Source organism: Populus euphratica, unplaced genomic scaffold (genome assembly GCF_000495115.2).
Source record: "Populus euphratica unplaced genomic scaffold, PopEup_1.0 scaffold439.1, whole genome shotgun sequence".
Classification (NCBI taxonomy): domain Eukaryota; kingdom Viridiplantae; phylum Streptophyta; class Magnoliopsida; order Malpighiales; family Salicaceae; genus Populus; species Populus euphratica.
Window position 1 is genome coordinate 72,422 of NW_011500088.1, and position 16,003 is coordinate 88,424.

A 16,003-nucleotide genomic window follows, 5' to 3' on the forward strand; every position below is an offset into this window, starting at 1 on the left:
AAAAAATAAAAAAATCATGTTTGTTAATATATAGTATTCCAGATTTCAATGAGTGCCTAGATTTCGATTAAAAATCAACTTAATCTCGATATAAAAATAAATTGATATAAAGAGGATGTCTTCCAATCTTTTATTTTTCCTGTTCTCAGAGAATAAAATTCTTACCAACGCTATGTGTATGGGGATAGTTTATAATTATTTGGGGAGAGGTCTTATTGGTGTAAAGAAGACAATGAAAATTTATGGGTTCCTTGTTTTGTCTCCATTAGGCGTGGCCATGTGCTATCTATATATAAAAAATAATATTTAGATACCGCAAATATATATGTGTGTATATGCAAGTATTTTTTTTTAAATTTGCATCTTAGTCATAGACCCAACTCAATTAAATAAATTAATTTTTTTATTAAATAATAAAAAAATAAATGAATCAAATTAAAAAAAGTGATAAAGTAACTTGAGAAAATAAAAAAATATTTTTCCGAAAAGGGACAAACAAAATTGGATAAAAAATTGACCTAAAAATATTAGTTTGGTTCAACTCAAATTAGCATAATAAACCTATAACACTAGGAATCAAATCGAGCCAACTTGAACTATTCTTTGAAATCTATAGCTTAAGTCATGAGATCGAGACAATCTAATAAAGAAAAAACCAAAGCTCATTTTTTCAAAAAAATATGTTTAGTGATGAAAACAAAGAAGAAAATAAATAAAAAAAAACACAAAGTCAATACATGTTAATTTTTCAAATTTATAATCAGGATTATTAAACTGAAAACACTATATCAACTATAAAACTCAATTTTCAGTTAAATAAATATTAAAATATAAAATTAAAAAAAATATCTTTCAATTATACAAAAGTAGTTTATAACTCTTTGTTGTGATAGAATTATGAATTAATGAAAACAATTCATTATGCTTAATGATGACTTGCATATTTGTTTATATATTTATATGATAAATAAACTACAAATAATGAAAGTGTTGGAATATAAAATTAAAAATTATTCTAATTTATTTGATAAAATAATGTTTGGGATGAGTGGAATGAAGTTCAAGTAATATTTGATAATTATTGATGTGAGAACAGCCTCTAGTCCCTAACTTGGGGTCTTCTAATACATGAGATAACATGTGAAAATTTCAATACTTTTTATTTATAGTTGTAAAGGCGTTTATATGTATTTGTAATTCACCTAAAAAACGATTAATCATAAAAAAATTATGTTTAAATGGTGTATATATAAATTAAAGTTGTTATAAAAAAAATATATTGCTAATGATATACCATCGAGCTTTAAGTAACACATATCACTCTAGACAAAAAATATACCATCGAGTTTTAAGTAACACATATCACTCTAGACAAAAAAATAGACAAAAAAGTAGAGCTCGATATTACCAAAATAATTATGAAAGGTAGGTTTTTATTACTAGAGAAAATCACTTACATCACTAAAGTGATGTGGCTTCTTTCACTTGTTAGCATGTGTATTATATTCATTTGTTAATCTTCACTTGCTTGTTAACTTTAGTCCCATATATTTGTTTTAGTATAAAATTTGATCCTTCATACTCTAATTATTGTAAATCAACAAAAAATTAGTTTTGTTTGACAAATTTAGCATTAATCAATCACTAAATATTTCTGTCAATATTACAAGGTTTTTATATTCATAAAATCAAAATAAATTATTAAGTTAATTTTCATAAAAACCAAATCTAGAAGGATCAAATTAAAAAAAAAAGAGCAAAGGAAAAAAAAACTTAAAATTTCCCCTGCCCGTTGCCGTGTGACCGAGTCCCTAATGGAAGAAAATTAAAGGGGCCTAATGTTTGTCAAAGCTTGTTAACAAAATATTTCATCCATATCTTGAGATCCCCATTAATAATAAGTAAACAAAATAACCTACCACATGTAAACCCATACAATTGCAACATTAAATGACCGAATTGGAAAAGAATTAAAGGCCCAAAACGTAAAATAACAAAAGATTAAAAAAAAAACAAATGAATATGGTAATCCGCAGTGATTACAGTAATTGCAAGATGATTTTTTTTTTAATTTAGTTTTAATTTAATTATCAGTTGTCATGTCTTGATGACACCCTGTGCCCTTGCTAAATTGAATACGGTAAAAGACAACGCAACGCCGCGGTGTCAAGAGAACGTAAGCTAAAGATGGAACCTAAACGTCACGTTCACGCCATCAACTTCTTCTACACACGGAAGCATGTTGGAAGATTCCCGGTCCCCTGCTCTCCATGTTCCTCTTTGACTTTCAGTGTCCTTCGTCCTTCGTCCTTAATCTAATATTAATTAGATATCATTACTTAATCAATTACATTTTTTTATTTTATTATCATACTATATTCATTTCTATGCTACATGTTACGCTTAGGGTTTATTTGAATTATTATTTTTTAAATAATTTTTCATGTTAAAATATATATTAATAATATTTTTATTTTTTAAAAAATTATTTTTAATATTAGCAAATTAAAATAATTTAAAATATATTAATTTAAAATAAATAAAAAATAAAAAAAATTAAATTTATTTAAGATATTTTTAAAATGCAGAAATAACCAGGTCCTAACTCGTTAATTTTCGATCATGTTTGTTGCCTCTTTTTTTTTATGTACAAGATTTCCTTCGACCCCTTTTGGATCAGGAGACCAATCCTTAGCAGGGCTCGAGGGCGCGATGTATTGCAGGCACCACTACCATGCGAGAGGCTCGAGCCGTGTTCGCCATCTTGGGAGGACCAGCCCCAACTGCTAGACCCAACCTCCCTTGCTAATTTCTTTTGTTATAAAGTAGACTCAAATTACTATCATGTGGGGAGTGAATACGAGCATCCCTTCCCATTGAACCAACGTTTTATGACTGTGTGATTCGTGTTATAAGATCATGCATGTAAGGCATGCATATACACAGCAGACACTTATGATGTGTTTATACTTTGGTCTACACGTTTAACTTGGTTTTATGGGAATCCGATTTTAATTCATCAAACAAGTTTTTCTGATAGTGTATCGGCTGGCACGTTTACAAATTACTGCATGAAACAGATTGTCGTATAAAGATCTTGAAGCTAGCCCAGAGGGATAAAAAAAGGAAGTAGACTACTAGAAGTAATAAATTGTGTGATGAAATGGTCAGCAGTTGGACTTTCCTTATTCTTTGAATCAGATTTCTTATGACCAACGACCAGTCTTAACGAAGAAAGTTGCTTTCCAATTTCCTCAGTCAAACTTCTCCCTTACCCTTCCCTTAAATCTCTAGCCCACCTCTTCCCTTCCCACCTCAGCTTTTTTTTTTTCATCTTCATCAGATTTAGCCCTTTCAAGATCAACAAGCAACATTAAAACTATATCATATTAACAACTTTCCTGAGTTCTTTATCTTATATCAGTTTTAGCCAGAGTTCAAGATTTAGCCTTTTCATCGCATCATTGGCTTCAGATTTTGTGTCAAATATTGCCAAACTCGGCTCTTTCTCTCTTTCTTTCTTTTTGTTTTTTGTTTTTTGCACCCATGTTTCTTATTGGCTTCTTGTTGTTCATTCTATCAGCTTCATATATCCTTACCTGCTATTTTATTTCCTAGAATATGAACAAGAGTTTTTTTTTTCCCCTTTAACTTGAATATTTTAGCTACCGTACAAGCTAGATAAATAACTAGCTAATCTACCTCGGCAAGTCATCTTTGTTTAACATTTTGCTGCCACTATAAATGGCTAACATGGGAGACTGGGAGCAAAAGAATCTTGTAGAGGAGCTAACGCTAGGGATGGAGCTTGCAAAGCAACTTCAAATTCATCTCAACGTGCCATCCTCTTCAAGAGAAGCCCGTGAAGTGTTGGTCCAGAAGATCTTAACTTCCTATGAAAAGGCGCTTTCGATGCTAAATTTTGGTACTAGCCTAGTGGGAGAGCTGCATCCAGTTGGAGGGATTACGATAAGAAATTCTGAATCGCCTCCTTCGCACAGTACTGGGAGTCCTCGGAGTGAAGACTCTGACCGTGATACGAGGGACCAGAGGCAAATAGATTATGGCTCTAGCTCAAGGTAGATAGATATTTTGTGTCATATATATGAGCTAGCCTATTTAATGTTTTGTCCATCAAGTGATTTTTTTTTTGCATTGCAAGATTGTGATTTTTGGAATGTTAATTGATTGCAGAAAGAGCATGCCGAGATGGACAAAGCAAGTGAGAGTTAACCCAGGAATGGGACTGGAAGGGCCTCTCGATGATGGATTTAGCTGGAGAAAGTATGGGCAGAAAGCCATTCTTGGAGCCAAGTATCCAAGGTGGGTATCCTTAATTTATCCTTCTTAGAATTTTGAATTCTAAAATGGGTTTCTTTATGCACATAGAAAGAGTGCTAAATGACTTTCTTTTAGATTCACATGCAAATCACAGCAAGTCCCTTTCTCGTACAAGTTTGTGACTCTCCTTGGTAAGGGAGCATATATGCATCTTTCGCCTCAAGTCATGAATCAATTTTACGAATAGACGTCTATCCCTTTCTATGCCCTGCAGTAATGATTCCTTTGACATTACAATGCTGCCGATAGATCCAATATTTCTTTCATGTATTGGATTTATTGTGTGTTCTCTGGGTAAAATTTTGTGTGAATGTAATGTATTGGAGTTCTTTTCTTTTGAAAAGGATGGAATAGAATAACCGGCCAGTTGACTCTCCAATCTCCATAGTTATGGAGCATAAAATCGTTCTCCTTTTCCTCTTCAGGTCATACATCACCGGAGAGTGCTTTCTATGGCCAATCCCCTCCTAATAGTATAGCTCAAAGTAGCTTTCTTTCGCTTTTTTTCTTTCCTCGAACTTGAGGCCCATAGGCTTGTTTCGTTACTTTCCAAGTAGCTACACTTCAGCACTTGCTTACATCAATGAGTCCATGGTTTCACACTACCGAGCTAGAATTGTACCATATGATTATACTAGAGTACCTTTTTCTTCCATCAAGAGTTTCATACTAGAGTACCTTTTTCTTCCATCAAGAAATTGCATCGTATGATTATGAATTAATCTTTAATAATTACATCATATGCTCTCATGATCTTTTCCGCACTTTATCATAACAAAATGATTCTTTGTGCTTGCAGAGGCTATTATAGATGCACTCATCGCAATGTCCAGGGTTGTTTAGCCACAAAGCAAGTGCAAAGGTCCGATGAAGATCCAACCATTTTTGAAATTACCTACCGTGGAAGGCATACTTGCACTCAAGCCTCTAATTTGCTTCCTCTTTCACAACTCCGAGAGAATCAAGGGCCAAGCACTAATATCACCATAGAGCCTCAACAAAACCAACTCCACCAAGAAAACAATCCACATACACAAGAACTACTCTTGAACTTTCGCAGAGGACTTAAAGTCATGACGGAAGACTTAGACTCTCATGATCAGCAATCTTTTCCAACTAATACATTCCAATTCCCTTCAACATCCACTGTCAAACCTGAAAATAATCCCTTGTTTCCTCCTGCTATGGTAGAAAACAGTTTCATGGGAAATTTCTCACCACCATTTATATCTCCTTCAGATTCTGTCACAAACTATTATTCTGTGTCTCCGAATGAGATGCAACATAGCTTTGGAGGGAACAAGAATTTTCAAAGTTCTGAGTCTGAGCTTACTGATATCATCTCTGCTGCTGTCTCAACTACTTCCTCTCCTACTGTTGGAATGGATTTCCCATTTGGGAATGTTAACTTTGATCCCAACTTTACATTTGATAATTCAGGATTCCTCTCTTAGGTCCATTAATGTAGGAATTAAATAAAGTGAAGATAGCATAAGAATCTTCATTACTTAGGCCACTTGCACCTGGTGAGTGGTCACAGTTTGTACTAATTAATACAAGAGAGTGAAAGAGAATCTTTATGTGATTAAATAGTTTGCTAGAGCTAGGTGTTCAGGAAAATTGTTAGTAACATTTTTTGTAATCTTCACAAGTTAGTTGTATTAATTTCCTTGGAATACTAATAATTGTATTGTTTTGATCGAGCCAACATGGATAGAAATAGTTTTATTGGATATTTGTTTTGGGCTTTTGTCACCCTTTATCAAGTTCTGCAGTTGCATCATTTAGTTAAAGCTACATTTGATTTTGTGTGTGAAGCTGTATTTAGATGAGTTTTAAAAATGTATTTTGTTTGAAAAAATATTAAACTAATAATTTTTTTAATATTTTTTTAATATTTTTTGTATGTTAATGTTAAAAATAAAAAAATTATTTTAATATATTTTTAAATAAAAAATATTTTTAAAAAACACCGTACACCACAATACTATATACACACTAAATATAGAATTGTTTGTTGACTTCATTCAGTATATTTTCCATAATTTGAGTTATTTCAAATTTTAATTCTATGCAGTGTAAATGATTTGATATTTTTTCTTTATTTTTTAATTATAAAAATCTACAATAAGTAAATAAATCAATCTATTTTATACCAAGCCCATATAATATTTTGCAATTTAGATTTAGTTACAATTTAGATTTAGAGTTACTTATAATTTAATCGCTATAGTTTACACTCATAAATTAGCCCATGTAATTTAAATCATCCTGATCTAATCCCTTTTTTCTTCAAAATCCCTTGTTTTCTAATCATACTCCCCATATCTTTACTTCTCTTTTCTTTATTATAATTTTCAAATAAAAAAATAATAATTTGAAAAAGTAATTGGATTGATGGAGGGAGTAAAATATTAAAATATGAAGAAATAGGAATTAAACCTATTGTTTTTAATACTACAAGGATTAATTAATAAGTTTAGATAGATTATAAGAACAATACATGTATAATATTGTGATATAAAGTACTTTTTATTTAAAAATATATTAAAATAATATTTTTTAAATTTTTTATAGCAGTATATTTAAATCATAAATAAATATTTTTAAAACATATTTTAACTCTAATTTTAGATATTCTCTTTTCATGGGAGTTGAACCTCCAACTTACATGACAAAACGAATTTGGGTCCAATTAGAACCTACCAATTTTTACAGAATTTGGGTCCATTATTGACTAAGATGTTTTATACTATGAAAAGATCTTGTAGCCAGGAAGAGCATTTGGACAAGGCCCAGGCTCGAAGCTTAGAGGTCGGGAAGCCTCAACGATGACTACACCCACCAACCTCATTACACTCCGATGACAACACATCTGCGTCTGGTTTCTTTCAAACAAAACAAATATGAACAGAACAATAAATTGTCTGCTTCAAATTGCAATTTCAAAAGAAAGCAAGACGTTCCCTGTGGTCCATGCCTCCATTAAGGCATTCATGCAATTTCCTGCCAGCTTCCCTTCAATCTCCATCTAAGATTATAGGGGACCAGGACCGGGGCCTGCTCCCTACATGCACGATACTATTCAAATGAGTGTTTTGGTGAGTTTAACACAATGAAAAAATTGAATAAAATTAAATCAACACTAAATAAAAATAAACTACATCAAATTAATTAAGGAGAAGTGTTTAATATACCTCTAGGAGGTGGTAAAAGTGACTAATAATGGATGGAAAATCTAATAACCACCATTGGTAAAGAGAGAAAACCTGGCTATCGTGACTTTTGCTAAAGAGAAAAGGAGAGATGAGTGTTTTAGAGAGATCAAAGTGTTTTTTTTTTTTTAAGTGTTTTAGAGTTGTTAATGAGTGTTTTTCATGGTGGGGAGGGAGGGAGGGAGCGAAAGAAACATATAGTTTTTAATTTGAAATGAGTCATGGATAACATTTACTGCTTGTTAATTATTTAAATATTTTTTCAATATTATTATTTTATCAATTTGAAAAACTTATATTCAAATTGATTAATTTTTGTCAAAAATGTAATAACTCTTCTTGATTAAAAAAATGCAATGACATTGATAGGGTAATGGCGTTTCGGCTAGCGGTCCATTCATGTGCTCACACTACTACCACTCCATTTCTTAACTTTAAAAGTCAAGTCTTTTTTCACCTTTTTGCTAGGAAAATCTTGAACTATTTGGTCCACTCCATAGAAATTGTACCTGCACTACTTTTGATTTTTAAGGATACACACACACACACACTTATAATTCTCTTTTATAGAAAACAAACACGTCCTTAAGAAAAAGGATAACATTAAGTTTTTTCCTGTTTTTGATGGCCTAACTGAGATGCTTTACAAAAGATGGTCATTAAATTGAAACTAAAACTAAAACTAAATAAGCTTGTGAATTTACGGTAACCCAATAAAGAAATCTTTGTGGATTGTAATCGTCTTACATGGTGATCATTTCTCTTTTTTTTTTTATTGTTTTTTTAATTACCTTCATCACACTTTTTTTATATTTTGTACTTTAACTTTGTATTGATTTGAAATTATTTTGAATGATTTGTTTTAGATATTTATGTAAGAGAATATCATGAATCTGACATGTCCAAAACAGTAAAGTGACCTGTTATTTTATTTTTATTTTTATTTGTTTCGTTTTTGATTTTTTAACTAATTTATTTTTAATTTTATTTTTTTAATATTAAATTTGTTGAGAATTAGAATTCTTGATTTTTTTTATTTGTCTTTTATGAGATAATTTTAGTCTTATGATTTTAGTCATGACTTTGAAAGATCAACCCAAATTGACTTATTTTTTCAATCTTTTTGGTATTTCATTTTATTTTTTCAATTTAATCATTAAATATTAGGTTGAATGGGAATTGAGTTTCACAATTTTTTTTAATTTTTATATTGTGAAGCTATCCTGATCTCATGATTCGAGTTACATATTTGACGAATTAACTCAAGTCTTTCTTTAGTTTTTTTTTAGATTATATTTTTTTCCAGTTATGTTTTTTAACATTGTGTTGGTTTGAGAATATGACTTCATAATATTTTTTAGTTTTCTATTAGGTTATCTTATTCTCATGACTTGAATTGGAGGGCTTGCCCAAGTTTTCTAGGGTTATTTTGTCCTTTTTGGTAATTGATTTTTTTCCTATCATATCATTTTATATTGAGTTAGTTAAGAATTGAGTTTTGTAATTTTTTTAATATATATTTTATGAGATTATTTTGATCTCACAATTTAGATCATTCGTTTGGTTGGCTAACAAGAGTTAGCTTGATTTTTTTCATCAAATTTTTTAAAATAATTTTTTTTTCAATTTCATCTTTCAATAATAAATTAACTAGGAATTAAGATTTACAAATGTTTTAAATTTTCTTTTTACCTATTTATTTTGTTCTAATGACCTAGGTTACAGGTTTGACAGGATAGCCTGACTTGATTTAATCATTTTTTTATATTGGTTTTTTAATTTTAATATTTTTTTTAGTTATGTCCTTTAACATTTTGTTTATTGACATATTTTTCTTATTCTTAGATGAATTAAAATTGTATTTCATAAATTATTTTATTAAATTTTATTTAATTTTCACATGATCATGTAAGATATTTATATGAACTTTTTAAGAATATTGACAAGAAATCTTTTCAAATTATGGGCATGCCTTTTTTTTTCATGTAATTATGATTAATTTTCTTTTAGTTCAGTTGATTTATTGATTAATTATTTTGTTTTTATCATATAATAAAATGAAGTATATTTATTGAATCTAACTAGGTCTATAACTTGAATTTGAGGATTTTTTTTTTACTTTTTAGAAACACACTAACAACATCTAAATATTTTTTTTTATAAAAAAATATATATTTAATTCGACGTGTAGTATAAAATGTGCCACCAATTTAGTCTCATTTATTATATATATAAAAATAGAGGATTAAACACACACTTTCACTTTTTGCTACCCCTTTTAACATCTGAATAAATTGAATGAAATGCAGTGAAAGAAGATAAGTCTCTTCTACCATTAGACCAAGTCCTAGAATGCATGTAATAACTCTTCTTGATTAAAAAAATGCAATGACATTGATAGGGTAATGGCGTTTCGGCTAGCGGTCCATTCATGTGCTCACACTACTACCACTCCATTTCTTAACTTTAAAAGTCAAGTCTTTTTTCACCTTTTTGCTAGGAAAATCTTGAACTCTTTGGTCCACTCCATAGAAATTGTACCTGCACTCCTTTTGATTTTTAAGGATACACACACACACACTTATAATTCTCTTTTATAGAAAACAAACACGTCCTTAAGAAAAAGGATAACAATAAGTTTTTCCCATTTTTTATGGCCTAACTGAGATGCTTTACAAAAGATGGTCATTAAATTGAAACTAAAACTAAAACTAAATAAGCTTGTGAATTTACGGTAACCCAATAGAGAAATCTTAGTGGATAGTAATCGTGTTACATGGTGATCATTTCTCTTTTCTTTTCTGTTTTATTGTTTTTTTAATTACCTTGATCACTTGACTTTTTTTTATATTTTGTATTTTAACTTTGTATTGATTTGGAATTATTCTGAATGATTTGTTTTAGATGTCTACATGAGAGAATATCGTGAATCTAACGTGTCCAAAACAGCAAAGTGACATTTTTATTTTTATTTGTTTTGTTTTTTATTTTTTTAATTGATTTATTTTTTATTTTATTTTTTAATATTAAATTGGTTGGAAATTAGATTTTTTTATTTTTTTTATTTATCTTATATGAAATAATTCTAGTCTTATCACTTTAGTCATGACTTTGAAACGTTAACCCAAATTGACTTATATTTTCAGTCTTTTTGTATTTTATTTTATTTTTTCAATTTAATCATTAAATATTAGGTTGAGTGGAAATTGAATTTCATAATTTTTTTTATTTTTATGTTGTGAAGCTATTCCGATCTCATGATCCGAGTTACACGTTTGATGAATTAACTCAAGTCTTCCTTTAATTGTTTTTTAAAAATTGAATTTTTTTTCCAATTATGTTTTTTAACATTGTGTTGGTTTAAGAATATGACTTCATAATATTTTTTTGTTTTTTATTAGGTTGTTTTATTCTCATGACTTGAATTGCAGGGTTTGGTGGGCTTGCTCAAGTTTTCTAGGGTTATTTTGTTTTTTTATCCTTTTTGTTAATTGATTTTTTTCCTTATCATATCATTTTATATTGAGTTAGTTAAAAATTGAGTTTTGTAATTTTTATAATATATTGTTATGAGGTTATTTTGATCTTACAACTTGGATCACTCATTTGGTTGGCTAACAAGAGTTAGCTTGATTTTTTTCATCAAGATTTTTAAAATATTTTTTTTTTAATTTCATTTTTCAACAATGAATTAACTAGGAATTAAGATTTAGAAATGTTTTAATTTGTCTTTTTATAGAGTTATTTTGTTCTAATGACCTAGGTCACATGTTTGACAAGATAGTCTGACTTGATTCAGTCATTTTTTTTTGGTTGGTTTTTTAATTTTAATATTTTTTTTAGTTCTGTCCTTTAACATTTTGTTTATTTACATATTTTTCTTATTCTTAGATGAATTAAAATTGTATTTTATAAATTATTTTATTAACTTTTATTTAACTTTTACATTATTATCATGTAAGATATTTATATGAACTTTTTAAGAATATTGACAAGAAATCTTTTCAAATTATGGGCATGCCTTTTTTTTTCCATGTAATTATGATTAATTTTCTTTTAGTTCAGTTGATTTATTAATTGATTATTTTGTTTTTATTATATAATAAAATAAAATATATTTATTGAATTTAACTAGGTCTATGACTTGAATTTGAGGATTTTTTTTTAACTTTTTAGAAATACACTGATAACACCTAAATATTTTTTTTATAAAAAAATATATATTTAATTCGACCTGTAGTATAATATGTGCCACCAATTTAGTCTTATTTTTTTTATATAAAAAAATAGAGGATTACACACACACTTTCACTTTATGCTACCACTTTTAACATCTGAATAAATTGAATGAAATAGGGATTTGGAATTGAAATCTTTATACGGCAAAGTCCCCTCAACTTTAATGTCAAGCTTCAAATTTCCATTAGAGTATGCAAGAGATCCTATGTAGAATATGTTGATTCTAAAAATAATTCAAATCCTCTTGTTCATGCATGTAATTTATCAAAAAAGGAAAAAAAAAAGCATGCTCAAGAGTTCTATCACCGGTGATCACCAACCTAACATTGGATTTCCATTTCAATAAAATCGGATAATTAATTTGACTATAATTCTTCATTTATTGTTAAAAGCATGATGGGCAAGAGAAGCATTGACACCTTAGTGAATAGACACTCGAGAAACAAGCAATTTGATTGATCATGAAATGGAAATTGAATCCATACAATGAAATAAATTAAGCTTGAGAACTTGAGAGAATGCTCAAGAATACAAGGGCCTTCCTGGCTATCTAGCTAGCCAGCTACAACGAGACACATGACTCCTCTACAACTACATTAATTAAATTATGTAGGAATGCTAGTAAATGCCTTCCATAAAGAAGCAGGAGAGTTGATAGGTTGGGACTTGGCCGGGGATGGTTAGCAGAATGTTAGCTGAATTTGTTGAGCAAGTTCCTCAGCGCTTAGTTGGCATTCAATTCCAATCTGTCAAGAAAGCAGTAACTTTCAATCATTAGCTTCAATAAACTACTGCTACTGTAAATCTATATTTAAATGAGCACAAGGAGCCAAAAACAAATCCTTAGTGAATTCAAACTCAGTGAAGACAAATGGCTGCAAAGATACCCTTTTTTTCAGTTCTTCTATTTATCTGAACACACATTAATATTTTTTTTTAAAAATAACACATGTTAGAAAAAATTAAAAAAATAGGATGGTTTGAACATAGCTGTTATTAAATAACTACTATTTTAAAATTAATGTCTCTTTCAAATGAATTAACATCTATAAAAATTAACCTAAAATTTTATAAATTCAATTCAATAACCAAAAGATGAAATTTAAGATTTAATAGCTTCAGAGAGAAGTTGGTGTGATATGAAAGAGAATGAGAGAAAAAAAAAAGAAAAGAAAAAATAAATTACCAGAAATACATTGATACTCAATTTTCGAGATAATTAGTATCATTAGAAAGATTTTAACGAGACAATTCTAACCATACATTAAAAAACTATCAAACAAGGTTGTAATTGATTCAGGTTAATTTATAGGTTAATTACAATCTTATTTGGTGGTATTTTAAGGTATAGTTAATTAGAATCGTTTCGTTGAGATCTTTTTAATGATACTTAAAGTGTTAAAAAGAGATTTCTGATATGTTTTTAATGACTACTTTTTATTTTTTTCTTGTTACATCACCTTCTCTTGTATTTTTCTATTTTTATTTTTTGATTATTAAATTTTCATGAAATATTAAAATATGACTAAATAACCGTTATTGAAAAATAGTGATTGTGATATTCTTAAACATGGTTGTTTTTTTTTTCCCAAATAGTTTTCTAACATGTATCATTCTCTCAAAAATTTTACCATATAGTGTCTTTTTTTTATTTAAAAAAATTCCCTAATTTTCTGCAAAATTAATATTGTGGATATCGAGAGACATGGAATGAACTTCAAAATCAGGACAAGTTGTGGTGCAATTAAGTGCTTATCCACGAATGCACATGCAATTACTATTACAACTACAACCATATTTACTATTTGTAATATTGTTTAATTATTTTGGCCAAGAAAATTGAACTATTAATAAAAAGAAAAAAAAATAGCATTCTATCCATGGACATGTAATAATCATGAGGTGACATTCCATGTCCGTCCGTTTGGGCTCGCACATTTTTCCTCTTCTTCCGCTAACAAGAGAGTGGTAGAGGGAAAACAAAACTACATGACGAGATCAGGAGTAGATATGTCTGTCTTCCTACCATTAATTTAAGAGGCCTACTTGGTGCATAAATTCCTTTTTTCTTTTCTTCTCCATTAATTATTATTTTGCTCTTCTAAATCGAATGATAATTAAATTGGTACCAGAAACTAAATCTAGGGGAAGTGACATCTTTTACCTTGATTGTGAAGGAATTGAGCATAGTTTCATGATCTACTGTGCTAATGCTCACATTTAGAATCTCGAGGGCAAGGTCTTCAAGGGCAGAGACTATTTTCACAGCTTGACCAGGAATCCGAGGAGATACAGTCTTCAATAGAACATTTGGACCTGAGAACTTAACCTCAACATCAGCAATTGCTGACTTAGAATTCGCGATGAGTTCGTTAATGTTGTCATTAATGGAGGAGGAAGAAGATGGAGATGGAGATGATTCAAGTGAATTAGCCATGGTAGGAGAAAGGTAACCTTGTTGCAATCTTGGCTTGTAAGGACTACATGGTTGTGGAGTTCTTGGGCTAATGGGCAAATTAAGTCTAGGACTTAGTGGTGGTTTTCTAGGGCTAAGTGGTGAAGGTCTTGGACTAGAAACAATCCTAGGGCTAAGAACTTCACTATAAACTTTTCTTTTCTTCTTGGCTTCAAGTGATTGCAGAACTTGTTGCAACTCATTGATGTAATCAACAACTCCTCCTATTATTGATGCTTGGTCTCCCTACGCATATATAGTAGAACAATAAGAAATAAAAGAGTGCAAAAAAACACTAAGGACAGATGGAGGAGAACACCTAATGAAAAGAAAAGAAAAAAATACTAGTGAAAAAGCTTACTCTTTTGACATAGAAGCAAGGCATGAGGGACCTCAAAACAGACAAGTGCTCATTCATCTGCTTTCGCCGGTTGCGTTCCACTGTAATATGCGACATACGTTGCTGCCCATCTGGATTTACTTCCTGATCTGAAGAAGCTGTAGCTGCTGCTGACGCTGAAATCTTTTGTCTCTTGCTTCTTGGAGAAGTTTCAAGCTCATTATTGGTCTCATCAGAATCATGCAAAGCATTAGATGATGAAGACTTTTGTGACACTAACTGCCTTGTTTCTTCGCTTTCTTTTGAGCTAACAACAGCCTCGTCTAATGGTGTTACCGGAGGGAAATCTGTTACACTGTCTAAACTCTCAAAAATAGCAAACAAATCATCTCCATCAAAGGCAGTGTCGCCAAATTCAGGCTGCATTTCTTCAAGAAAATCAGACAAACTCTCAGTCATTTTGAATGAACGTTTGGCCTTTTCCTTCTAGAAAAAAGACTCGCTTTTCTTGTACTTTTCTGGGAAAGTGAGCCAAAAAAAATGAAGGGCTAAACAAGGGCGGAGAGAGTGAAGTGGTACAGCAAGAGGCAGACGATAGCATCCATGAAAACTGCGAGTACAATAGTATTTCTCGAGATTGTCAAGATCGAGAAAAGGATCGCAGAAGGAGTAAACATAGAGACTAAAGTGGTGATGTGAAAGGGTCATCAAGGGTATCTTTTAAGCTCATTGTGTGAAAGTCAGGTTAACCTTTGCCTTCTGTTGCTGGTGATCGATCTTACGGGATTCAGGGAGTTATAGCTGCAGAAGCTTAGCACAGACACCCAAGATGACACATGCAAAGCCAAAGGGACAGTGAAAACTCACAAACAACGGAATGCCCGTTAGAGAGAGAAAATTAGCAGATGAGGGGAGGGACGGAGAGGGAGGGAGGGAGGGGGTTATATATATATAAGATGAGGATGTTAATGAAGAGGAATGGAGATTGTGTTCAAAGAACAATCAAGGCTTGGTGATTGTTAATGAAGCTCATTATATTATTGTGAATTTGAAAAATATTCTCCTTCTCATCAAAAGCGTGTGGAAAACATGATGTTAATTTACCGTATCGTTTTTGATATATATACAGATGAAATTGAATGACATAAGACTGAAATAAATGCAACGAATGTAGGAGACAAAAACTATTAATCAATTCCATTAAACACTACATATTTTTGACATTATTGTGATATAGTGATTCTATTCGAAGAAATTCGTAAATTCAGTGGATGTTTGCTAAAATATGTAGTTTAATTTGTTGTCACATGTGCTATTAAACTCTTACCCGTTTATTGGGTTATTTTGAAGTTTCAGGTTAAATTCTAAAAAATAACAAAGTAAGAATTAACTCAATTAAATTCCCAATTTAAA

The 16,003-nt window shown here is 30.3% G+C and overlaps 2 protein-coding genes across 2 annotated transcripts; one reads left to right on the forward strand and one right to left on the reverse strand.

Moving 5' to 3' along the window:
• Positions 1-3,335: 3,335 nt before the first annotated feature.
• On the forward strand, positions 3,336-6,076 carry LOC105109035 (probable WRKY transcription factor 30). The gene is made up of 3 exons (XM_011003616.1): positions 3,336-4,079; positions 4,195-4,323; positions 5,141-6,076. The coding sequence occupies exons 1-3, from the start codon at positions 3,745-3,747 to the stop codon at positions 5,793-5,795; spliced, it is 1,119 nt and encodes a 372-aa protein (XP_011001918.1). The 5' UTR covers positions 3,336-3,744; the 3' UTR covers positions 5,796-6,076.
• A 6,315-nt stretch (positions 6,077-12,391) lies between these two features.
• On the reverse strand, positions 12,392-15,648 carry LOC105109036 (transcription factor SPEECHLESS-like). The gene is made up of 3 exons (XM_011003617.1): positions 14,612-15,648; positions 13,960-14,496; positions 12,392-12,541 (listed from the first exon to the last, which is right to left on the reverse strand). Exons 1-3 carry the CDS (start codon positions 15,047-15,049, stop codon positions 12,476-12,478), a joined length of 1,041 nt encoding a protein of 346 aa, XP_011001919.1. The 5' UTR covers positions 15,050-15,648; the 3' UTR covers positions 12,392-12,475.
• Positions 15,649-16,003: the final 355 nt, after the last annotated feature.

Bases quoted from the DNA above. Each gene is read 5' to 3' on its own strand.
- LOC105109036 (XM_011003617.1), bottom strand. From the start codon at position 15,049: ATGACTGAGAGTTTGTCTGATTTTCTTGAAGAAATGCAGCCTGAATTT. The intron at 14,497-14,611 runs GTAAGCTTTTTC...ATATATGCGTAG, and splicing joins CTTGCTTCTATGTCAAAAGA to GGAGACCAAGCATCAATAAT. The intron at 12,542-13,959 runs GTAAAAGATGTC...CTTTCTTGACAG, and splicing joins TCAATTCCTTCACAATCAAG to ATTGGAATTGAATGCCAACT.
- LOC105109035 (XM_011003616.1), top strand. From the start codon at position 3,745: ATGGCTAACATGGGAGACTGGGAGCAAAAGAATCTTGTAGAGGAGCTA. The intron at 4,080-4,194 runs GTAGATAGATAT...AATTGATTGCAG, and splicing joins GATTATGGCTCTAGCTCAAG to AAAGAGCATGCCGAGATGGA. The intron at 4,324-5,140 runs GTGGGTATCCTT...TTGTGCTTGCAG, and splicing joins CTTGGAGCCAAGTATCCAAG to AGGCTATTATAGATGCACTC.